Source organism: Bos taurus, chromosome 3 (genome assembly GCF_002263795.3).
Source record: "Bos taurus isolate L1 Dominette 01449 registration number 42190680 breed Hereford chromosome 3, ARS-UCD2.0, whole genome shotgun sequence".
Lineage (NCBI taxonomy): Eukaryota > Metazoa > Chordata > Mammalia > Artiodactyla > Bovidae > Bos > Bos taurus.
In genome coordinates this window covers 84,279,118-84,305,629 of record NC_037330.1, presented here as the reverse complement: position 1 = coordinate 84,305,629, position 26,512 = coordinate 84,279,118, and the positions used below count along the sequence as shown (strand labels likewise).

Here is a 26,512-nt window from a genome sequence, read left to right as displayed (position 1 = left end):
CAAAAAATAACTTGTATTCCTGAAGCCAGTTAAAGTACCTGGTACATGGTAATAACCATTCAATCAAGATTTGTTGGCTAACTGAATAAGTAATAAGATGGGAACCGCACATGTCTTGTCTTATCTTTTGAGGAGGGCAAAGTGCTCAGGAAGTGGAGTGCTGCATACATTTGTTCAGTGATTGAGTGCATTCGTCGAGTGAATGAGTGCAGCTTGACGTGCATCAGAGAACTCAGATGCACGATTTTGTGAATACGGAAGCTCCCAGGAAAACAGATGCTGCATTTTAGCTTGCCTTGTCTGAATAAATAAATTACCCAAGCCTCCAAATTTTTTATTTCATGTTTGAAAACGAAGCTGTGTGAATATTCTAGAAAGCAGGAAGGAAAAGTGTATCCTGTACCTTCTCTTTACGTGGGGAATCGTCCTCCGACTCCTGCTCCTGTCACTGTCTTCAGCACAGCCCCCGTGCCTTAGGTGGCAAAGAGCTGGCTCATCAAGTGGCCTTACTTAGCACATTGTAAGGAGGAGCTTTCGAGTAAATTTCATCCCAGCCACAGCAATCTTCATGGGCTTGCTGGGGAGGGAGAAAATAAGAGAGAAATAACATGTATTTTAAAGAGGAGAAAAGTACAATTGAGATTCAAAACCCTCCAATTCTTCTGTTATGAACAAGCCTTGGATTTTTAGCAAATGACTTCTCTGAATTTTCATTTTCTCGTATGTCAACAATGGGTTCTTTAAAACAGCTGGCCTTCCTAACTCGTAGCTTTGAAAAGATCGTATGAGATGATAATAAAAACAGGAGCTACCATTTTTTAAGCACCAGCTGTGTGCAAAGTACTGTGCATGGCACAGAGATAAAGGTGTTTTTAATAAATGTAAAGTATACTTATAAACTTAAAGCTTTACACATATATTATACCCCTTTTTCAAAATGCTGAAGTGCTATGTGAGTTTAAGATGTGTGCTCAGACACTCAGTCATATCTGACTCTTTGCAACCCCATGGACTGTAGCCCACCAGGCTCCTTTGTGCATTGGATTCTCCCAGCAAGAATACTGGAGTGGGTTGCCATTTCCTCCTCTAGGGGATCTTCCCGACCCAGGGATTGAACCCGTGTCTTCTTGCATCTCCTGCATTGGCAGGGGGGTTCTTTACCAGCTGCACCAGCTGAGATGCCCATGTGAGTTTAAGATACTGTGAAGTTAAATTGAAAGCCTATTATACATGTCTTCATCTCTTATATATGAAGCACTGTGCAAGATGATAGAAGGCATATAAAAATAGATAGGACAAACCTTCCACCCCAGAGAAAGAAGAACGGTAACTGGTTAAACCAGTACCCAGTTCTACAAGGACTTGAGTGTGCTAAAAGTCATGTAGTTTAGGAGTTGATTCGTTGGCTTGGACCACTATCCTCCGCTGTAATTGCTTGAAGAGCAGATGTATCAGCCTTTCCATTATTAAAGGAGCGTCAGTGAACGCTATCCCCATTTCCTCCCTTTCAAACTATCTTATCTTTCTTTATCTCTGAAAAACAGGTAGAATGTGGATGTGTAGGCAACACTCAGAAAGGGTACAACACAATGCCAGCCCATTCCAGCAAAAAATTTAGCTATCTGCACCCATGGACTCAACCCCTTCCTAAAGCAGTTCTAACTTGCAGATAATGAAATTGGGCGGCATCAAAGCAGGTGTTTACTGAGAGGAAACAAAATTATTCTGCAATGAGATTAAATTCACCAAAGGGGAAAAATAACAGAAAGTATAGTTGGAAGAGAAGAAACAAAGGATATGGACAGACAAACATATAGGTAGATAGATAATGACTTACCTAAGAATTTCCTGTGTTGATTTTTCTATATCTAATAGATTTTATTTGTCTAATACATATTAATAAATATTTGTAGGATTCAGAAGGTATTTTTCACCTCTGATACAAAGAGCAAAAACGATGCTTCTTTAGTGTCCCTACTTCCTCTGATCTGTTCTATGAACACAATGTAGGTATTTCCTAGACATGAGTAATACCACATTCTGATTAATAATAAAAGATAAATTTACTTTTATTTTGTCATTGGAATGCTGCTAAAAATTTAAATACGTGGTTTTATTAGAAAGAGCTAATGTTTATTGGGGCTTCCCTAGTGGCTTAAGCAGTAAACAATCTGCCTGCAATGCAGGAGACCAGGTTTGATTCCTGAGTTAGGAAGATCCCCTGGAGAAGGGAATGGCTACCCACTCCAGTATTCTTGCCTGGAGAATTCCGTGGACAGAGGAGCCTGATAGGCTGCAGTCCATTTTTGAGCACTTACATATCTGTACGTATATGCACATATCACTAATAATAATAAGTACAGATCACTAATAATACTATTTGCAGACTTAACTTCCCTCTCACAGGCCTACACACTGATGATTCTATTTAAATGTTCAATAACCAAGTGTAATATTGTCAGTTTATATGGGGAAAAGTTTCTCTCTCTTCTGGCCACCAGTGTTTTTAACAAAATTGGTGTGTAGTACTGAGTTTGAGGCTCTCTATGGGGATGGGAGCAAAAAGAAAGAAAAGTCCAGGCATACACAGGTCTCAGGAGTCAGGAACTTTTCTGCCCCACGCAGCCCAGCAGTTTCTGATGCAATGGTGCGCATCCCAGTAGCTTTCCTGCTCAGCAGAGAATTACAATAGTGCCTATTTATCCAACTCTATCTATCCATGGATTTCAAGCACATCATAAGCTCATCAGTTAATCGAAGAGATGGCACCCTTTTGGAGATGATGGGTGAGTTACATCCTTGAAGATGATAAGAAACGCTCACACTGACGTAGTAAATCAGTAGGTACTAAAAGTGGAGAGTGTTCTCTCCTGTACTGAGTCACAGAGTATGTCTCTGGGACAGGAGAAAACTTCAGAAGTAAAAATAAAAAAAAATCATTTCATTTCAAAGCATCTCTTTAATTTGATGAAATATTAAACCCCGATAGAATAACTGAATAAATACAGTTATTCAGCATGCCTCTTCAAAGTATTACTGATCTCCCTTTTGCAACAATTAAACCCCCACTCTGAAACGTTTGGATTTTTAAATCCTGGGTTACTTTGGTTCCCTGTTCTCTGGGTCTGTTTGGAGTGGGGGACTCTGTGCTGTGATCCAGCACCCCCAGCCACAATGGAGACAGGCTCCAGAGACAGCTGCAAATGCCCATTCACATGACCCTCCACATTTTAATGTGTTCGAAACATCTCATTGTGCTTCATTTGGAAGGAACATGCCAACCTCTAGGGATTTTCCACTTTGTATCTAAGGAGAGGTGAAGGTTTTTTCATTTGCATCCTTAGAAACACACTCAAGTCATTAGACTTTCAAGGAATGGCAACCCAATATCCATTTCTAATCCGAAGTGTCCTCTGCAGCACCAGATGATTCTGCAGTGTTAGTTGTCGACCCCGAAATCACTTCACTGTGATGAGCTTCCAAGATGAATGCATTCTAGGATATCATGATTACTTGTGACTTAAGGCCCATTAGAATCCGCAGTCTGCCTTTCAGCCATTTCATGAACCTGAGCGAAGAGACAGTTTATCAAAATGGCTGTGCAGTGTCCCTCATGTTTTAACACACTTTAGGTACTTGCATAAGCAGCACTTCATGTTCTAATGTCAAAATACACGTGTGAAGATTAAAAGTAATAAGGGATGCATAAGAATACTTTTCAGGGCCAGCTATTCTTTGATATTTATCACTTCATAGCAAAGACACCTGCTTCTAATTTTAAGACTTCTTTTTGCCAGTGGGTGATTTCTTTTTTCCTTTAGAAATGAAATTGTATCCTCAAAAGACTTAACTGGTCATTTTTCTCCTTTTGATGTGCTTGATATTTTTATGAGTTTGTCCATTGGCATTGAAGCCTTAACATGCCTTTAGTTTAAAAAAAAATCTTTATAACACATAATTATTATATTGGGTCACATAAATTTCTATCCTAGCCACACATTTGGAGACTTTTGCAGAGAAAAGTTGTTATAAATGTCATTATCTTCCACTTGGACTAATTGATAGTTGTCTTAAGTTGAACAAAGCCTGAGAAATAAACTCTCCCTGTGGGAGAGGTTCAGCAACTTACCCTCAGTACATATATTTGGTTGTTTTTCACATTCAGTTGGCAACAGTTATTATTTGAGGGTTGGTAACTGGAATCAAAAAAAAGAGAGAGAGAGAGAGGAACCTAGGTTTGTCTGTTTAAATACGTATGGAAATAGTCCTTTGGCTTGGGAGGTAGCCAGCCTACTTGTAGAGTCCAGTGTGGTTTGCTTTCTTGGTTTTATCGTGCATGAAGACCTTTTCCTAATAGGCACTGGATAAAGTGAATTATTCAAGTAGAAAAAGATGCAGAAGATGGTATCTTGCTAGCATCCCATTCTGATTGGCCCATGGAGAGTTGTCTGTATAAAATTGGATTCTTGTGTGGGGTTCCAAAAAAAGGTGTGAATATGAAGGAGAAGTGCTAAATCATGACTCCAGAGAAAATGTCGGCCATGAGCAGTTTTTAGTTTCAGTGAAAACCGAACTTCAGGATTTGGACAAATAAGACAAGGCGAAAAAAGGGTGAATCATTAACTCCAGTATAAAATTGTTATAGTGATCAAGTTTCCGCGAACTCGCATAAGATGCTCAACAAAGACTGTGACTGAATGGAACTTACTCATTTACTTAATTGATAGGAAAAGCTTTGCCAAGCATTTACCCTTTATTCAGATAAGTAATTTTTAATAAAATATTTCCAAGATTTGAAGACAGTTAAGAAAACAGCACGGTTTTTAATAATTGCACTCCTAAGTAAACGGATCTATCATTACGTTGTCACAAAGAATGACAGTGAGCAGAAACATCCTGCTAATCCCGCTCTGATAAGTGTTCAGTGTAATTAGACAGACACCATCTTGTCTGTTGAATGTAGCATTCATCAGAAGTGCAACTTTACACAGAATCCTCTCTTCTGATATGTCGTTTTGCTTCTGAAAACGGCTCGTGTCGTTGTACGCAGCTATTTCCTTTTGATTTTATGTTTTTGTTTGTTTTAGTAGTTTTTAACAATGATCTGGGCCTTTTGTATCCACAAAGCTGCATTTGAGGTTAGCAGTTCATTTTGTTTTGCCAACTGTCAGAATCATAAACCTGCTTAAGTATTTTTAAGCTTTGAAATGACCTGTTGGCTTATCTCTCTGAAATGAAGGTATGACTCTTTTAGAGAGAGGTCTTCTTATGAGGAGGAAGCCAGTTTTCTGCCTTAAATAAGAGCTCAAAAGAGAGCATGTTTCTGTGAAAATTTTTAATGTTAAAATGATTAAATGTATTGCCCCCTTCCAGCATCCCCAGGCATAGCTTAAAAAAAAAAATCCATTTCCTTTTGCCCTGTGGCTTGTGTCCTGAGCTATGAACTACCCCATGGTTACAAAGTGCTATCCACTCAGTTCATTGCCCAGCTCTACCTCCCCACTTTCTCGACGACTCAAAGGCCTTTGAAGGCAAAGAATAGGGTTATTGAAGGATGGCAGGCAGATTTCACTAAGTAACATAACAGGTGGAGGTCAAAGTAGTTTATTTGTGGAGATGAACAGAGTGCAGAGATGAAAAATCAAATGCTTTGCCATAATAAGGTTTAGCAAGAAAATGCTGACTACACTAAGCTGAGATTCTAGCTGACAGAACCTTTTCTAGCGTTCATTACTTGATTTCACAGTTCAAGCAATTTGAAGAGACCTAAAATTATATTTCTTTTTTCCCTTATGAAATGTTCACATCAGTTTTCAGATTTTAAGTAAAATGATGGGTACTCTGCTTGTAACCAAGGAACATTAGGACTTAATAGATTCCCAGTGTAGGCATATCCCAAGCAGGGAATGTCACAGACTGTGCATCTCTTACAAATTAAATTCTACCAGCAGGCACCTTAAAATCCAAGCTTTCAATCGTGTTTTAACTGACAGAGTGAACATATTTTGATAAACACTTAACTCCACATCATCTAAATGAATATTGTGAGTGGAGAAAAGTCTCTAAAAGGTTATTTACCAAGTTTGAGCACTGGCTTACCCTCAGCTTGTTGAAGATAAAGAGGAAAAGGCATTTGTTTGGGTTTTTTTATTTCCCTTTATGCAACTCATGTATAGTGCATGTGCTTTGCTTTTACAATTTAAAAGAGGGTTAAACATGCTGATAAAATATAATAAAGTAAGATTTATCTGCTGTTCTACAGCAGGACCAAAAATCTAAAAGATTATTTGGTGGCATATAGACCAAAGCTGTCGAATGGAACTGTGTGCAGTGATGCAACATGTTCTAACTCTGCACTGTCCAATACTGTAACAGCTAGCCAAATAAGGCCATTGAGCACTTGAAATGTGGCTGTGCTGAGCCACTGAAGTTTTTAATTCATTTAATTTTAATTAATTTAAATTTAAGTAACCACATGTGGCTAGTAGCTACCATATTGGACAGAGCAGATATAAACCAAACATATGTATGATTGAGTTTTTTACTTTTCATCTGGGTATCTAGGCAGAATGAATAAAACATTATGCTATATTGTACTATTTTTTCATGCAAAGAAAATAGTTTAGTTTTCTCAGTAATTTCTTTTTCATTCTCAGTCCTCTATGAATGTGTGTGAGTGCTGTGTTGAGCCAAAATCAATCCTGCCCTGAATACATGGGAGAAGGTGAGATGGTTAGGGAGAAGATAGGATGGGTAGGGAATCTCCAACTTGTAAGTATATGAAATGCAATAGCTGACTCATTGAAAAAGACCCTGATGCTGGGAAAGATTGAGGGCAGGAGAAGGTGGCGACAGAGGATGAGATGGTTGGATGGCATCATTGACTTAATGAACATGAGTTTGAGCAAACTCTGAGAGATAGTGAAGGACGGGGCAGCCTGGCGTGATGCAGTCCATGGGGTCACAAGGAGTCGGACATGACGGAGCAACCGAACAACAACAGCATCCTGACAGTGGGGTGTCTGTATTTACCCTGAAAGGAAAGGAAATCTCAGAAGTCATGAGACTTTATTGTTGGCTTAGGAACCAGATTTTTTTTTTGTATGGTGCGGAGAAGGCAATGGCATCCCACTCCAGTACTCTTGCCTAGAGAATCCCATGGATGGAAGAGCCTGGTAGGCTACAGTTCATGGGGTCGCTAAGAGTCGGACACGACTGAGTGACTTCACTTTCATTTTTCAGTTTCATGCATTGGAGAAGGAAATGGCAACCCACTCCAGTGTTCTTGCCTGAAGAATCCCAGGGACGGGGAGCCTGGTGGGCTGCCGTCTATGGGGTCACACAGAGTCGGACACAACTGAAGTGACTTAGCAGTTTCCTTGTGTGTATCCTTCACTCTCTCTGGCTGTAAATTTTCACTTAACAAGTGAACATTTGGAATACATTAGCGAACTCATCATTTCTTTTCTCCTGAATTATCCATATAATTTTGTACTCCATTCTCCCATTTTTTTCTAAATTGAAGAAATCATTTGTGTCCAAGACTTTTAAATTACCTGAACTTCTTTATGATGTGATAATTCTTTGGGGGGGGGGTCCTTTTAGCTCATTTTAAATGGTTGCATATAGAACAATGAGGATACACCTCAGAAGCTATATTAACTTTCATTTTATTCTCTCCATCATAAAAATGATTTTAAAACATTTTTATTCACTGAAAAAGGTTAAAAGTCAAAATAGTCTGAATGTTTTACCTTTTTGTATTGTTGAGTGTGTTAATCATACTAAATTACTTTAGAATGAACCCTAATGGGTTTTACCATTAGGACACAAATCTAGGGTGAATACAGTATCTTGAACTAACTCCTATCACACAGCATGTGTTGATAGCCACAAAACAGGATGGTCCTTTGACTGTGGGATTAATCTATCCAATCACAGTCTTTATTTAGCATCACCCTTGGAGATGATCTCATATAAAGTCTAGCTGAAATGGCCCTATAATGGTTCTGTTCTTGCTTGGGGGGGCTAGAGACTGGGACAGTGCTCTGCATCTAGAAGCTGAGCGTCTGGGCGTAAATCTGCTGGTGGTAGGTGACTTGCGAGATAGAGTGCTGGTCCTCAGCTTTTGTTTTGTGCTTGAGAAGTGGCACTGCAGTTTATGCCGACAACATTAGTCTGACGGCCGTGACTGGTGTATCCATTCCCCACACTGAGACCTGGAGGTAGAAGGGAATCTGAAGACCCAAATGTAGAGACAACAGTCAGGACGGCAGTTAGCATGTTATTTAGGCTGGAGAAAAATGTTTGCGTACCATTAATAAGCTCTCTTTTAAACCAGCCTGTGATTGGTGTGTAGCAGTAATGGGAACTTTGTTCAGAAGTGGGCACCTGGGTGAAATAGTATACTGAAGGGAGGAAGGGCTTTGGCTAGCTCAGTCCAAATCCTGGCTCGCTCCTCCACGTACTAATCTTGTGGCCTCTCACCCTCTCTGGGACTTCGCTCGCTCAGTTATCCTCCCACCAAGCCATGGCCTTCTGCCCATCTGCTGGACACTTCCATCAGTAGGCCAGCATGCTTTACTGTCTCCCACTGCTTCCCCCCTTCTTCCTAAAGCTACTACCCTAATTGTCTGCTTCCCTTTACAAACTAACTTCATGAGAATTGACTATACCGATTGTCCTGCTTCTTCCCTTCCTGTTGATTTTTGCAGTCCATTCTAACCCATCTTCCATGCTCCTCACTCTCATAGAGCTCGTTTATTCTCATTATGCTTGACCTCTCAACAGCACTCACCTCACTCCGTCACAACTGTCTTCTTGAAATACTTCTCTTAGTTTCTGTAAAACTGCACTTCTTATGAGTGAAATGCCTCTACTTAGTTACCTGCTTTGACACCAATGTTAGTAGCTCAGAGGTCTCCCTTGATGTCAAGACTTACTGAATTTTAAATAATTGTGTGTGTTAGCCACATACTTTTGATTAAGTGAGGCATTTCTGCATTATCATATAGACTAGGCTTGGAGTTTATCAGTGACTCTTAAAAGAAGAATTGTGATCCTTTCTGCTAATGTCTGCAGGAGGCTATTGAGAAAACAAGGTGTTGAATAGGGAAGAGGCCTGTTGTATATATTAATGTGTATATATTTGCTGTTTTAGAACTTAACATCTATTATCTGTTAGAAGACTTCTAAGTCTGTGTGATATTTTTCTTTTGGAGGTTCTGTGTTAGAATTACTGGTAATATATTCAGGATGTTTAATAAAATCCTAACTGATTCCTACTAAGGCCAAGTAAAACCTCTGGTATATAAAACAAGATGATTCTTAGTACTGTACTTCAGAGTCATTTTAATATTTTGCATATTCTTTTGCAGTTGGTAATCACTTTTCTTTGGATATCAGAAAGTTCAACTGTATTTTGTTGCCTTAAATAGGACACTGTTTTTACAGTGTACAAGGGAAACTACAGGAGGGAGTATGATATTTAACAAAACAATACAAGCTTCAGAACCTGAGAGACCTGGGTCAGAATGATCACTTAATGGCTGTATCTTTTAATTTTTATTTTATATTGCAGTGTGGTTGATTAACAGTGATGTGCTAGTTACAGGTGTACAGAAAAGAATGGCTGTATGGTCTTGAGCAAGTTGCTTGATATCCTTGATACCTACTTTCTGTGACACTGCGTTAGAGGTAGGTAGGATAATAATACCTACCATTCGGAGACACAGACGTAAGGATTTGTAAGTACAGGGTACATAGCAGGACTCTGTCATTTGTGGCTTTTATTATTCTCAGCCTGATTTTTGGAAATGATCAATATGTAGGAATTTGATGGCATCTTTTTAGCTGCCTTGTGGCTCTCTTGAGGCTCCTCGGTGGATGAAGGCTTCTAATAGCCTTTAGATTTAGTATAATAGTTGTTCTGGTAAAGCAGTAAAGATGGGTTGTTGGGAATTCGATCATGATAGCAAACAGGAGAATGTCTGAAGTCAAACATGAACAACCGAACTTAAGCAGCATTTAGTGGTCCTCTCTAACCAGCTTATATGTTGGATTTTAAAATGAAAGTGCAGAGTTTGTCGGTTTCCAGAGCTTCTCCCAAACAGATTGTGAGTCTAAATGAACAGTATTAAAACTAACCTTTCTTTCCTTTTTTTTTTTTTGGCCGGGCCATGTGGCATGTAGGATTTAGTTCCCTGATCAGGGGTCAAACCCTTGTCCCCTACAGGAGGACCATGAAATCTTAACTACTGGACCTCTAGGGAAGTCCCCTAACTTTTCTGTTCTCAACTTTAATACTTTGAAGAAAGAAACATATACCAGTTAAATCTTTTCTGACAACTGGAACTACATCACCCAAACTCCAGTGACAGACAAGATAAGGTCCTGCTGTCTGGAACAACATTAAACAGGGATAAGTTTCACAGGACAGTTGGATTTTTGACTAAGTACTCTAACAAATTAAGCACTAACCCGGACTTTTTGCCTCCTTTTAAAAATCTAGCATGGTGTTCTATGGTCAGTGGAATAATTATAGGTTATTGTGATCTCTTTCTTCCCCTTTCCCACTAATGTTGTAACTCCTTGACTCAAAAATATCTCATTTTAGAAGCTTTCTCAAGCAAAGAACAGCATTATTATACTTTCTTCTCATTCCTGTAGTATTTGCCTCTTGTCACTATAAAATTCTTGGTCAAAGTGGGTGGTAATCTCATGACTCAGGAGAGAGGGGGAGTTAATATTGATTATGATTTTTCTCCTGTATATTCTTTTTTATTTCAGGTTGCAGCAAAAAGTTACCGCCCCCCAAAACTCTTGATTTGTTATAAGAGACCTCCAGAATTATTTTGAGTTTCTTCATATCATTTGATCACATTTTATTATTGTTATTTCCTGAAATAATCAGGAGAAAATAGAAATTTTCCAAAGTGCTTACACCACTAGAAATAACTTTAAGCCTCTTTCCTAAGAAGATGTCTTAACCATTTTCTCTGGGTGAGCGTAGGCTAATGGAAAACCTCATTACTAGAACAGACATTAAAAATATTGAAAAATTCTGGATTTCTAGAGATTAGTTAGTGCATAGTAAGCTTCTTTAATGGGCTTCCCAGGTGGCGCTAGTGTTAAAGAACCCACTTGCCAATGCAGAAGATGTAAGACATGTGGGTTCAATCCCTGGGTCGGAAGATCCCCTGGAGGAGGGCATGGAAACCTCCAGTATTCTTGACTGGAGAGTCCCACAGACAGAGGGGCCCAGCTGGCTACAGTCCATGAGGTCGAAAAGAGTCGGACACGACTGAAATGACTTAGCACCAGGCATCTTTAATTACATATTACTAGGGTTAACTTGTTATATTTTAATATCTTATATTTTAATATCATGTTTGTCTGCTAATGCTGTGTAACAAATTACCACGTTTAGCTTAAAGCATCACACATTTATTATCTCACAGTTTCCATGGGTCAAGAGTCTGAACGCTGCTTAGCTGGTTCCTTTACTCAGGGACTCACAAGACTACAATCAAAATTTTGTCCAGGCCAAAGTCCTTTCGCTTAGGGTTTTCTCCGGGATGGGTGTGGGGGGGAGAAAGTATTTTTTTCTTTTTAATTGCTTTGCAATGTTGTGTTAGTTTCTGCTGTGCAATGAAGTGAACCAGCCATATGTATATGTAGATCCCTCCCTCTTGAACTTCCCACCCACACTGCCCATTCCACCCTCTCTAGGTCATCACATAGCCCTGAGCTGAGCTTCCTGTGCTTTATAACAGGTTTCCATTTGCTATCTATTTTTTACACCTAGTATTTTATATACATCAATCCCAACACATGATTTGGCAGAATTCGATTCCTTGCAGCTTTAACTAAGGTTCTAGCTTCCTTAAAGCCCTCTGTCAGTCACAGCCCTACTTAGCCCCTTGAGGTCCCTACAGTTCCTTGCCATGTGGCCCTCTCACAGGTCATTTTTACCATGTGGCAGCTTATTTTTTCAAAGTAAGCAGGAGACTCTCTCTGACTTCTAATCCTTCTTTTGAAGGACTCACCTGATAAAGTCAGGCTCAGTTCAGTTCAGTTGCTCAGTCGTGTCCGACTCTTTGCGACCCCATGAACTGCAGCACACCAGGCCTCCCTGTCCATCACCAACTCCTGGAGTCCACCCAAACCCACGTCCATTGAGTCGGTGATGCCATCCAACCATCTCATCCTCTGTCATCCCCATTTCCTCCTGCCCTCAATCTTTCCCAGCATCAGGGTCTTTTCCAATGAGCCAGTTCTTCGCATGAGGTGGCCAAAGTATTGGAGTTTCAGCTTCAATATCAGTCCTACCAATGAACACCCAGGACTGATATTCTTTAGGATGGACTGGTTGGATCTCCTTGCAGTCCAAGGGACTCTCAAGAGTCTTCTCCAACACCACACTTCAAAAGCATCAATTCTTCGGCGCTCAGCTTTCTTTATAGTCCAACTCTCACATCCATACATGACTACTGGAAAAACCATAGCCTTGACTAGATGGACCTTTGTTAACAAAGTAATGTCTCTGCTTTTTAATATGCTGTCTAAGTTGGTCATAACTTTCCTTCCAAGCAGTAAGCTTCTTTTAATTTCATGGCTGCAGTCACCATCTGCAGTGATTTTGGAGCTTCCCAAATTAAAGTCAGCCAATGTTTCCACTGATTCCCCATCTATTTGCCATGAAGTGATGGGACCGCATGCCATGATCTTCGTTTTCTGAATGTTGAGCTTTAAGCCAACTTTTTCACTCTCCTCTTTCACTTTCATCAAGAGGCTCTTTAGTTCTTCTTCACTTTCTGCCAAAAGGGTGGTGTCATCTGCATATCTGAGGTTATTGATGTTTCTCCTGGCAGTCTTGATTCCAGCTTGTGCTTCTTCCAGCCCAGCGTTTCTCATGATGTACTCTGCATATAAGTTAAATAAGCAGGGTGGCAATATACAGCTTTGACGTGCTCCTTTTCCTATCTGGAACCAGTCTGTTGTTCCATGTCCAGTTCTAACTGTTGCTTCCTGACCTGCATACAAATTTCTCAAGAAGCAGATCAGGTGGTCTGGGATTCCCATCTCTTTCAGAATTTTCCACAGTTTATTGTGATCCACACAGTCAAAGGCTTTGGCATAGTCAATAATGTAGAAATAGATGTTTTTCTGGAACTCTCTTGCTTTTTTGATGATCCAGTGGATGTTGGCAATTTGATCTCTGGTTCCTCTGCCTTTTCTAAATCCAGCTAGACTTCTTTATTTTTATATATCAAAAAGAACTTTGAAGTAATATTTTGTTTGTTCCAGAGAAATGTGTAGCATTACATCATCATCTTTTTTAAAAAATCTGATACTTCTAAAAAATATATTGAAATGAAAGTTTTGACTCATTAAGAGAAAGCCAATCAGTCAGTCATCTGTGCAGTAATTGTATAACAGTTGTATAGCTATTTGGTAAAAGAAATTTTAACAAGGAGTTTATTTTTAACATAACATACAGAAACCAAATTTGATTTCAGAAAGAAAAACTAGGATTAATGTTGTCTAGCTTTAAACAGAAATCAGTTGACTAGCATTTTGAAACTTCATTTGGTCAATTAAGTATACAGAGCAAATTAACCAAAACATACATTATGCATATGGAGAAAATATTAAAGTATATAATAAGGAAAAGTGCTCAGTATGAATCTTTAAAAATTGAAAACATAAAGTAATTTTGAGATTCATGACAGTCTCGGGGTTCATATTACTTGGCTGTGATAAATTTAGAAGATTATACAGAGTTTGGCTTGTTCTTCGTGTACACACAGTATTTCTTCTCAGTTTAACCCTTTTAAAGAGGATTTGAATTTTGATCATTTTGAATCCATTTACCACCTTCATCATCTTGATGTGTATCATCTAAATATAATTTCCCTCCCCCTTTTAAGAGTGGAACTGGTGTGTTTAAAGCATGTCAGCGTTTCTGCCCTATTTAGAATGGCATGGGTTGGAAAACATGAACTTTTCAAAGAAATGACAGCTTTTCCTTGAGTCGAACCATTTGCTTTCTTTAATAAGATTAGTTCAGATACTGCATTTCATCAATTCCATCATCTGAAAAAAATCCTGCCATCTTAAAAGTTTTGACATTTTCATTTTCTATTCTATTTCTGCTCTGTGACACATAGTTCAGGCATTTGGCTGAGTTTAAATCAGTGGACTGGTTGGAAGCCTTAAAATGTGTTTGCACAGAAGTTTGAATGAATTGGGAGATTTGTTTACATTTGGAGCTTTGTATTCCTTTCTTTTTATTTTTAAATTTGAAATCTCTTCTCATGACGATACCTTAGGTTAGGTTACTTGCAGTGAACGTTAACCCAAAATCTCAATTCATCCTAATGATGTTAGGACATTGGCATGACATGACTTTGGTTACTGATTCAGTGAGCAAACAAATACAGCTAAAGTCACTTAGTGACTTGTTTCTAATTCAAGTCACATAGATATTGATCTAGAATGGATCTGATCCTGATTTGTCTAGTTTGTGTGAAAATCACACGCCACTTCATGTTGTCCTTGTCTGTCTATGCAGATTTACTTACAATTTGCAGTTTGTTTCTTTCCTGGGGTTAAAACCCCCCAAGTCTGGCTCTGTCCAGGCATCTCTTAGTAAAGCCGCAGATAAAGCTGAGAACTGTAAAAGTGTTAATAGTTGACATATCTTTTCAGGCCACTTGGTATGTTCTAGACTGTTTGTCAGATAGCCTGAAAATAGAAGCAGGCAAAGCAGGCCTGGTCTCTGTTCTTACAGAATCTGTAGTGACACTTGAAGGTTGTCTTGTAGAATCTCATTAAGGAAATCTGTGGTCAGAAATAAGGACATGTTTAGACATAGGCCAAACTAACTAAGTTTCTGAACAGATCTATACTTACAAAGCGCTTAGAATAGTAATGATACTTAGCAACTACTTGATAACAGTTACATGCTAGTATCATTATTATTTTATTATTTACTTTTCCAGGTCATCCAAATAATTCTCTGGCCATAGACAGAGCATAATACATTTAAATATATAAGTGAAATGAGATTTGGTTCTTTGACATGAAATCAGACCAATTTTGTACTGCAAAGTTAAAAGAGCCCAAATTTGTCCTGTGATGTGGAGACTAGGAATCATTTCCTTTATTTTCACATGCAAGTTTTCATGGTTTTAATCGGCACCCTACCAAACTGATAGATGCCTCTAGCTGTGTGTGTCAGTGTGGTTGCTGAGAACGTCACACATGCAGTAATTACAGGGGACGATTTTTGCCTGATTTTCTTCCTAGAGCATTTGCTATGCTGGAAATGCTATGAAAAGCTTAGACTATAGTACAAATACTATTTTTAAAAACAAACTTTTATTATATATTCTTAAAATAAAGTAATATATGTTCATCATAGGAAAAAAAACAAGCAGAAAAAAGCAGGGATAATCACTCAAATCCGACATGCGAAGAGAACTGCTATTATAGTGTATGCATATTTCTTTGCAGTTCTTTCTCTGTACATAGAAATACATTTTAAAATGGCATCACAGTGTAATATCCCATTTTGTAATGGCTTGCTATGTCTTTATCCTGTGTCATTAAATACCTTTCCATTGTCATTATTCTTTTACAATATTATTTGCATTGTCTATGACATCTTTAACCATTTAATTTTTATTGGTTAATTTTTACCTTTTCTTTTTTTCCACCATAAATTATTCACTGCGTGAACAACTGAGTTACCATTGTTGAGGGTTATTTAAATGTTAAAACAGCTAAATTGTATAAAATGTGCCTTGGCACTGAAGTAAAGTAACGGGCAGATGAAATGATTGCATACGAATCCTCATATGCTGCTATAGCCGTCTCTGTGAATGGTCCCAGAGGCCTCTGGCCCAGATGACAACTTTCAGGAAGCACTGGGAAAGTGGTGTTCCATAATTAGAGATCAGAAGCCCTCAGATGGGCTGTGATTTAGGAGAGTAAGTTAAAATCAACTATCTGCTGACATCAGGGGACCCTTCCATTACCTGTTTGTTTCTATGACAAATTCAAACCAATTCAAAATAACTTTTCCATTCGCAGGTAGATTTCTTTTTTTAATTCTTTTAAGTTTGATCTTGTAGGTTGCATAAGCTGTGTTCCGTGACTTAAGTGTGCTTATCCATTCATCCTTCCTGCCAGGAATGCCATCTCCAACCACACTGAAGAAGTCGGAGAAGTCTGGTTTCAGCAGCCCCTCCCCTTCACAGACCTCCTCCCTGGGAACGGCATTCACACAGCATCACCGACCCGTCATTACAGGACCCAGAGGTGAGCTGCTCCGCCTGCACCCTTGATTGTGCTTAGTTCATGACCTTGGAACGAGAGTAGTAAAATGAGAGACAACGAGGACTCCCCCAGAGTAGTTGTGAAGGAAGTGAGTGTTCCAGTTTCTTATCCTCGGGGACTGCTTTGGAATTGTAGGGACCCAAGAGATTTGGTATCAAACCCTGATCCTTACCTCTTTCTTTGCTGGTGGGATGTTGCAAAGAGGTGGGAGGTAATTTGAATTAACCAAAATCAAATCTGTCTTAAGGGCTTTCCTGGTGGCTCAGATGGTAAAGGGTCTGCCTGCTATCTGGGAGATCCCTGAGTTGGGAAGATCCTCTGGGGAAGGGAGTGGCTACCCACTCCAGTGTTCTTGCCTGGAGAAGTCCATGGACAGAGGGACCTTGTGGCCACAGTCCATGGGGTCACAAAGAGTTGGATGCTAATGAGCAACTAACACTTCCTTATCTTAGAAATTGCATGAGAGGGGCACTTGTGTGTGCCTGTGTGTGTGTTTGTGTATATGTGTGTGTTAGGTGAGTTTATTTTCATTCTCTCACCCCCTTTCTTGAAACCTGATTTCAATGTGTGGCATTTTGCATTCAGGTTGTTTGCATCACCGTGTTGACGAGCCGTCTTCATTCACTCCTTTTGAAGTGGTAGATAGTTTGTCTGGTTTTCATTGCAATGTTTTCATTATTTTTGTCTCATGTGCTTTTAAGTTTATTATTAAAATGTGTCCACAAGAAATATGATTTGTATTTCACATTAAAGACAAGCTTTAAACCTCAAGAGAATGTCAGCAAATCACTTAACTTGATCTTGTTGCAAGATGAAAATATTTATTAGTTTGTTTATGAAACTCCCACAGTAGGAGTATGAATAATTGTAACCACGTTTGCTTTCTTCCATCAGATTTTTGTTTAGGTAAGTTTGTGATCTACCAGCTGCTATCATAAAACATCCTAGAAAGTTATGGTCTCTTGTCTACTTTGACATACGCCTGGAGAAACTGGTATTTCTTGCATTAATCTCAATGTGAGTCCCACAAATCTGAATCCCTTTATGAATACTCTGTGTACATCTCAGGGAAATATAGCAGTTTAGAGGGCTGGCCAATGTACATGTGTAGAAATCACTTTGAAGAAAATAAGTATTTTGACTATTATATGAAGCAGTGTCTATCCACAATTATGAAAGCTCACTTGCCCCATCTTTAAAGATATTGTGATCATTGATGGAACTTTAAGTGTTCTAATTATTTCACTTGTGTGTAAGAGTGAAAAATACGTGCATTACCCTCCCCCTATTTGAAAACCTTGCATCTGAATGAAATTATGTGCTCCCAGAATGACTCTCTTTGAATGGGGCAGTGTGATGATATTTTTTTCGTTGTCAGCATTCCTTAAGCATTGAAACTGTGGTGGGAGGTAAGAGATACGAAGATTTAGTCAGAAGATTTTTGGTCTCAGGGAGATAAGGCCTGTATGTTTCTCATCTTTTTATGACCAGGCTGACATGTTCTAAGTGCTACATGGATCTTAAAAGCAGAGGTTTCTGTAGGAAACTCTGGAGTGAACTGTGGAGGTTCCTTCATCATCAATCAAGGATTTACTGAGTGCTTGTCACTGGGCAGACACTGGGTATTCAGTGGTTCCTGTCCTCATAGAGCGTATTGTCCAGTACAGAAAAATAAGCATTTAGAATATGTTGTGGAATGCACACTTTTCACTTTATATCACCTAAAGAACCTTCAAATGGTAGATATTGTCAGAGTCAAATCTTAAAAGTCACTTAGATGAATAGAGGGCATTCCAAGCGAAGAAAAGACTCCTGGTACACCAGGATTAGGAAGCAGCAACGCCAGCAATCAGGGTAGTTTGTTAAGTTGCCTCTTTCCATTTCTGCTTATCGTCTGAATTTTTTAATGTCCTCTCCAATAAAATGGGGACAGTAATAATGGCTCCCCACTCCAGCACTCTTGCCTAGAAAATCCCATGGACAGAGGAGCCTGGTGGGCTGCAGTCCATGGGGTCGCTAAGAGTTGGACACGACTGAGCAACTTCACTTTCACTTTTCACTTTCATGCATTGGAGAAGGAAATGGCAACCCACCCCAGTGTTCTTGCCTGGAGAATCCCAGGGACGGGGGAGCCTGGTAGGCTGCCGTCTCTGGGGTCGCACAGAGTCGGACACGACTGAAGCGACTTAGCAGCAGCAGCAGCAGTACTGCTGAAGGAATTTTTTTTTTCCCCAACCTCACATTCTTACACAGAAACTACAATAAAACAATATTTGTAGAGACTCTGAGGGGTATAAGGCAATGTGCGTATGTTATCATTTATTCAGTAAATACTGAATGCTTTCTATATGTCTTGCCTTAAAACTATAGATCTAGAAATGATTCTAGCACTTACCCATAAGTGCCATGATTGGGAGCTTCTTCTTGCTAAACAGTTAATCACATTTGCTAAAATGATCCACACTGAGTTGAACCAGAGGGGACCTTCTTATTCAACAGAACTGTGAGTTTTGGTCTTCTGTTCATACTCATGGAATTGTTTATAAGGAAAAGAGAAAGATGCCCAATTTAAAAATTACGGAACAATTATGGAATTCCAAAGAATTTTTTCACCAGACTTCAATATGGTTCACAGCATCCTCAGGTCTCCTTTCTGGGAAATCTACTCAGGAACCCATTCTTATTACATCCTACCCAACTTAGAGGTCTGGTGAAGGGAAGTGGGGTAGTTGGTATGAAATACTTCAGCGGCATCTTTGTGGTCAGCATGACAGAGTTGAGATAGCTTAACATAAGACCATGTTGGGCTAAGACCTTTTTAAAGGTTGGTGGTTAGACACTTGTTATTTAAGACATACTCGCTATAGGTATCATATTCCCTCTTATCCTTCTGTGAACTGGTTGGAAAGCTAATGCTTGGAATGACATCACATCTGGGACTAAGAGTTGATGTTTTAGGAAGATAAGGCTGGATTTAAAAAAGGAGAGTCTGACAGAGGGAGCCAGTGTAGAATAAATGTGGCATGTACATTAAGGAGAATTCAACCTCACATGTTCTTTTTATTGGAAGGAGAGGCTTGGCTTCCCTGGTGACTCATATGGTAAAGAATCCATCCGCAGTGCAGGAGACCCAGGCTCGACCCCTGGGTCAGGCAGATCCTCTGGAGAAGGAAATGGCAAGCCCATTCCAGTATTCTTGCCTGGAGAACCCCATGGACAGAGGAACCTGGCGGGCTACAGTCCATGGAGTCGCAAAGAGACAGACACAACTGAGCGACTAACACTTTCACTTTCTCTTACTACAATCTGAAATGGTAAATCATTAGAGAATCCAGATAGATGATCAGACTTCAAAAAGGCCAGGAAGAAGAGAAGGGTGTGTCCTTTATCAGGATCCTGGGGCACTGGGGAGGCTGTAAACTGTAGTCTTATTCAGAGTCACATGGTATAGTCACCTCTGGATAGCACCTAGATTGTAAGACTTCTGCTGCTTTCCTTAAAATTCCTCATGGGAATACCTCAACTAGACAAACACCAATCAGTAGACAGTAGCTGTGTTATACACCCCAGTGCCCAGCCCTGAGGTGGTATGCTAACAGAGCTGCTGCTGCTGCTGCTAAGTCGCTTCAGTCCTGTCCGACTCTATGCGACCCCATAGACAGCAGCCCACCAGGCTCCCCCGTCCCTGGGATTCTCCAGGCAAGAACACTGGAGTGGGTTGCCGTTTCCTTCTCCAGTGCATGAAAGTGAAAAGTGAAAGTGAAGTCACTCAGTTGTGTCCGACTCCCAGCGACCCCATGGACTGCAGCCTACCAGGCTCCTCCATCCATGGGATTTTCCAGGCCAAGAGTACTGGAGTGGGGTGCTAAAAGAGCTACAGAACAGCAAATCCACCTCAAATTTCAATGAATTCACCAAATTCATTGAAAACAAGCAATGGTCCTATTTTTCACTGCAAAAATTAGCTATGTTTGGAAAGTTGGTGGCCACCTTTTACACAGGAAACCTCTCTTTGATGATTGCAAAGCTGAGGCAGGAAACATAGAGCCTCGAGGGGAGTGAGTAAGTACAGAAGCTAGGGTTGGAGGTGGAATGGACTGGTGTTTGAATCCCATTTCCACCACTTTTACCAGCTGTGTGAACCTGGCACATAGCTTTGTTTCTCTGAGCGATGGGTTCCTCATCTATAAATTGAGGATCTAATCTCAACCTCAGAGAATTATATTATCTTAAGAGTAGATGAAATCATCTACTCACGGGCATGATCAGGTCAAGCAAACAATTAAGTCACCCATTTTCATCAGGGCTTTGAAAGTCTCATGCTATCATGCTGTCCTCCTGCCTTTGCCTGTCCACACACTGGACACACTGGTCCCATCCCAAGACCAATTCGGGTACCACTTTCTACCTGCAATCTGCTCAGCTCCAACCAGGCTGCCATCATCAATCTGCAGACTCTGGGAGTCTCTCACATCACGTCTTCACACTCCCTACACCAACTTGGTCTTACTTTGTCAGTTCACGTACACGTCTTGTTCTTTCTCTAGAACAAAACCTCTGTGAGGAAGGATCTCTAATAAACACCTTTTGATATCTTCATTGTTTCTCACACCGTGGGTTTTGAGCTCAGATTTTACCTGAATGAATAAAAAGTATGCAAGATGTGCATAAAACGTACATAAGAGATATTCATCCCATCCCTGAAACTGACAGATTCTCAGTGCTTCAGAAGGAGTAAGGGTGACATATGACAATAGTTGATATGGCCCTTCTTTATAAGGAATGTCCAAGATGAGGAAGAACCATGGCCTTTCATCCAAAGAAAGCTTTTGCAAGATTATGTAGTAAGGTTTATTAAAAGCTATGGTGTTTCTTAGTTGATGTTATTCTAATCTTCTAATCTAAAATTGGAATCTAATTTCCAATTTCCCTTGTGAAGGTAGGGGCATGTGGTTTCTTAAAATGAACCCCCTCTCTGATGGTGTCATTGTTTATGGCTTTGATAAATCATTTAACATTGTGACCTCAGTTTAGCCATCTCATGGGGGATAACACTTTGCCACCTCACCTGGTGGCTCAGATGGTAAAGAATCTGCCTGCGATGTAGGAGGCTCAGGTTTGATCCCAGATTGGAAAGATTCCCTGAAAAAGGGAATGGCTGCCTACTCCAGGATTCTTGCCTAGAGAATTTTAGGACAGAGAAGCCGGGTGTGTTACAGTCCATAATGTCCAAAGAGTCAGATACGACTGAGTAACTAACACTTATGTAGTTAAAATTAGGTGAAGAAGTTAAAGACTGTGGAATGCCCTACTGAGTGAGGAAGAGATTAAGTTTCCATTATACGTTAGTACAGTTACTGTGCACTTTAAACGGAAAGATTGGGCTTTCGAAGACTTTCTTTTAGCAGTGCTTAAAATTTCAACCATAGTAAAGTATTTAATCATGACAGTTCATCTTCTTCATGATAATGAAGAAAAATTATCATTTTTCTTTTTTCTTCCCTTTGCTTTTCTAAGAGTTGTAGGTGTACCTGATGATTTAAAAGGGCCTAACTCTTTTTGAGAATGATTTGGAGTACTCATCAGAGATATTTTAGAATTTCTTAAAAGTTGTCTTCTCAAAACTTATGTTTCTGCCTTTAAGTCTTTGCTATTTCCAAAAGCGAGATAATAGATGATACTTAATTTAAATGCTTAGCACAAAGGTCAAGCGACTCTGTGCTTTAGGGATCAAGAGGCAGTCGGGAACCTGCACTATACATGTTGTAAAGCAGGGGTTGAGAGTAATTGACAAATAAGCACCAATTGAGCTTCGTCTAGAGCCATAGAATTTCAGAATAGTAAGTACTCTTGGGGCCTTCTGGTTTAATTCTTTTCCTGGATCCCTTAAGAATGTGTTTGGCTGTAAGTAACTGGAAATCTAAAACAAACATATGGAGTTTTCCCTGGTGGCTCAGTGGTAAAGAATCTGCCTACCAATGCAAGAGACATGAGTTCAATCCCTGGTCTGGGAAGATCCCACGTGCCCTGAAACAGCTAGGTCTATGGGCCACAACTACTGAGCCTTGCTCTAGAGCCCGGGAACCACAGCTACTGAGCCTGCATGCCCTAGAGTGAGTGATCTGCAGCAAGAAAAGCCACTGCAGTGAGAAGCCTGCACACGGCAACTAGAGAGTAGCCCCCGCGCACCACAACTAGGAAGAGAGTCCTCACAGCAGCAGAGACCCAGCACAGCCATAAATAAGTAAATAAGAAAATGAAAACCGAGTATGTGGTTCAGAACTGTCATGGCGGCATCTGAGTGCAGTCAAGGACTGAGATTTCTTCTCTTATCCATGCTTTAGTGGATTGTTCTCAATCTCACGCTGTGACCTCATGGTCACAGTGTAGCCACTGCCCTCCTGCCATGCATCTGCATTCCAAGCGTTTTAAAGAAGGGAGCAGACAAGAGCCAAAAGTGCCTGCCAGGTCATTTTGCCACCTTTCATAGACTCTTACTCAGCATGATCAAAACTAAGCCTCTTGATCACCTCTAGCTGCAAGGGAGGCTGGAAAATCTAAGTATTTGACAGAGCACATTGCTGCTCTGTATAAAATTGGGGTTTTATAAGTAGGAAAATAGGAGAAAAATATTCTGGCTAGCAGTCAACAACATAGTTACCGTTACTCAGAGAAATGCGAAATCTGAGTTGGCCAGAGCCAAGACTAGAAATCTAGCCTCCAGTGCTAAGCCTTTTTCAACCTATTTCTACCTTTTTCTCCACTACTGGGAGAAATCAACGGCATTTATTTCAACAGTTTGTTTTCGCAATTTTTATTAGTCAAGGACATGACATACCCATTTAGATCTTTCGATAAGTATGATACAACTCTTATTATCACACTGAGTTTTTTTTGTAATAGCAGCCATAAACAGATCATTTGACCTTTTTTTATGAGCCCATGAATCCTTGCTACTGGTAAATGCAGGGTTTCTGCTAGGTGCAAGTCATTTCAAAGATAGCTTTTGAGGTCACTTTGACTTTTTTTTTAATATTGAAATTAGTGTGCAGACTCCTATTACTGTCTAGGGGCCTGTTAACTTTTCCACAAATATTTATCAAGTACTTACAGGGTACAAGGTGCTCTGCTACTTGCTGAATACTGTAGGGAATAAAGCTTGGATTCTGGCCTCAACTTGCTTACTTCCTAGTAGATGGCAGACAAGAAAGCCAGCCTTGTATTATTGTGATGGGTGCTCCCAGGGTGCTGCCAAGATCCTGGTCCACCTGATAGAACTACCGTGGCAGATGACACTGGGCCAGTCCAAACAGTGTGACTTACCCACTGACTTACCTCCTCTCAAAGAGAGTGCCTCCTGGTGGTAAGCAGGCAGCAACAGCAAACCATTGTGCTTTTAGACAACTAAGTACTGAGGAATCCAGACATACAAAACGTGAGCAAATGGCCAAAGCCCCACTTCTTTATGGGTCAAAACATATATATATATATACACACACACACATGAAGGGGCTTTAGAGATTGCCCTGATTTTGAAGACATGCGCAGATGGCCCTGATTTTGAAGACATGCGCAGTATGTATTAAAACAATAGCCATAAGACACATTGTGCAGCTTTCAAAGAATCCTGCCAGTTTCTGTTCAGACACTTACATGCTCTATGAACCTCTCTAAATCCAGGATCCTCGTGGCCCAATCAAGGATCTTGCCTTTAATGATGAGACATGTGAGGGTATGAAGTCAGTAGTCTCTCCCAGTTTGTATGAAGATAATACACTGCAGAGAATTACGAGAATAAAATAACTTTCCAGGAAGTTGAGGTCACCAGGAAAGGTTGGAAGACCAGAGATTCAAAGACAATAATAGAGAAGGAAGGAAGGAGAGGAATAGTGGGAAGGCTCAGTCATCACTAGATGGCAGGGCCATTAGAATGGGACCACGTCTTTATTCTTCCTCCCGAGATTCTGTATCTCCCATCCTCGTGGTTGGCGTTAGCAGAGCACTTAGTAGGTATTTGTTGAATGAGCACATAGGTTTGATTGACAGCAAACTGAAAGTTTGGAAATAACAGGTGGTTCTTTCCATCCTCCTTGTGTGATAATAATACCATATTGAAATGTATGTATTTCACAGCATTTAGGGAGATTGCATAGCATAGTGAATAAATGCTCGATATACACTTGTTGTTGTTTAGCCACTGTCTTGACTGATCCTCTGTGACCCTATAAACCGAACATGCCAGGCTCCTCTGTCCTCCACTGGCAGTCCCTGAGTTTGCTCAAATTCTTGTCCTTTGAGTCAGTGATGCTATCTAACCATCTCATCCTCTGCTGACCCCTTCTCTGTTTGTCTTTAATCTTTCCCAGCATCAGGGTCTTTTCCAGTGAGTCAGAAAGTGGCCAAAGTATTGGGCTTCAGCAACAGTCCTTCCAATGAATGTTCACGACTGATTTCCTTTAGGATTGACTGGTTTGATCTACCTGCTGTCCCAGAAGACTCTTGAAGAGTCTTCTCCAGCACCACAATTTGAAAGTATCAATTCTTTGATGCTCAGCCTTCTTTATGGTTCAACTCTCACATCCATACATTTACTCAGTTTTAATTCAGAGCTTCTATTTTCATGAACATTAAGAGAAATGCTGAGCTCAGAATGATTTGATCCTCTTTTTATGGAATATTTGCTGTGGTATTATAAACGTTTCTGCCCAAATGAAGGACCCTAAAGAAGGAAGAAGTCCCTGGTGCTCCATCGCTCTCATGACCTTGGCATCCTTCCTTGGCATACACCCACTACCTAAGCAGTTGGTTCGTTTAGCTTTCTTGTATCATATCTTGTATCAAAGACTCCTTTGCCTCTTAGGAAATATTTTTAACTTAGTTGTAGAACACACTAGTGCTCCTTTCAGTGGAGCTGAATTTAATTTGTCTCTCCTGGTTTAGTGCAATTGAATCATCTCAGGAAAATGAGAAGCAATTAAGTACCTGTTGCTAACAAGGTGCTGAAATAATCTGCCAACAGATGCAAAGTGTTTATTTATTATTGGAGTATGTCATTTGAGAAAACATTACGTTGTCTTTCGACAATCAGAATTGACTTTCAAATGCAGGCATCACAGACCTAACAAGTACCACCTATGAGGAGCACTGAAAAGAGAATAAGAGGGCTTGTGAACACCGGGCAAGGTTAGCTCAAGTGCCGGTGCCGGGCCTAATGGGAACCCTCATTGATGGGATTTGAAGGAACTGGATGGTAAAGAGGAAAAGCAGCTTTTTAGCAAAGGCCCTTTAAGTCCCAGTTCAGGAAATTATTAAATTCATTAGCCAGATACTTAGAGCCAGCTATTACTACCCAGCCAAAGGAAAAAACAGTGCCAGCAAATGTTTTAAAACTACAACTAAACAAAAGTCAGGAAGCGTGTAATTAAAACTGTACCTTTATTGTATTGTAAAGAGTTTCACTGTGACATGGAAAATATTTAAAGGAGAAGGCTGTTTAGCTAATTTGTCTGCAAGTGAACTGCTTAGTGGAGAAGTACCCTAAATTAACTGTAAGGCCACCCACCGAGCGAGCCTCATAAAGGGCCGTGGCTGCTCAGCTTGGTTTTGTGTAACCGTTCAATAATTACTAGATAAATGCATAACTAAAAGCTCTATTACACTAATAATTTGTACTGAGATAGATGTGTGGGACACCCTGCTGGGTTAATTTGTCATCCCCGCAGCAAACTTCTAAAGAGAGCCCTTCTGCAGTGCTATCTGTTAATATGTGGTCCCAAGGAGGACAGGTTAGAGCAGTAAGACCAAGTGGCTCCTTAATCTCTTAAAGAGGCAAAATGCACCCCGCCCCCCGCCCCCAGCCCACCGCCGGCCGGCTGGGTGAGTGCCTGAGAAAAGAACAGGGTGATTGGTGATTAACCACATGGACCCAGATTGAAACACATTTGGACAAAAGGAGCTGCTCTCCCTTGGAATTTCTTGCCCCTTTCTCTTCATCTCTCCCTCGCTCTCTTCCACCCCTACCTCCTTGTCCCCCAACCATAAATCCACACATATAGACACAGTGAAGGCACTAGTTCTGGGCAAGGTTTCTTTGAAATCCTGTCATTGATAAGACTTCTGGGTACTGTTGCACTGTAAATCCTATAACCAGATAAATCCCGATCAGGTC

At 40.2% G+C, this 26,512-nt stretch overlaps 1 protein-coding gene across 9 annotated transcripts in view; it reads left to right on the top strand.

Moving 5' to 3' along the window:
* NFIA (nuclear factor I A) overlaps positions 1 to 26,512 on the top strand; it is a 427,392-nt gene that overhangs the window by 318,906 nt on the left and 81,974 nt on the right. For all 9 annotated transcript variants that reach the window (XM_059884867.1, XM_015465326.3, XM_024989708.2 and 6 more), the window contains one exon: positions 16,198 to 16,326. In XM_059884867.1, coding sequence (XP_059740850.1) covers positions 16,198 to 16,326 — 129 coding nt within the window. The remainder of the gene's footprint in view (positions 1 to 16,197; positions 16,327 to 26,512) is intronic.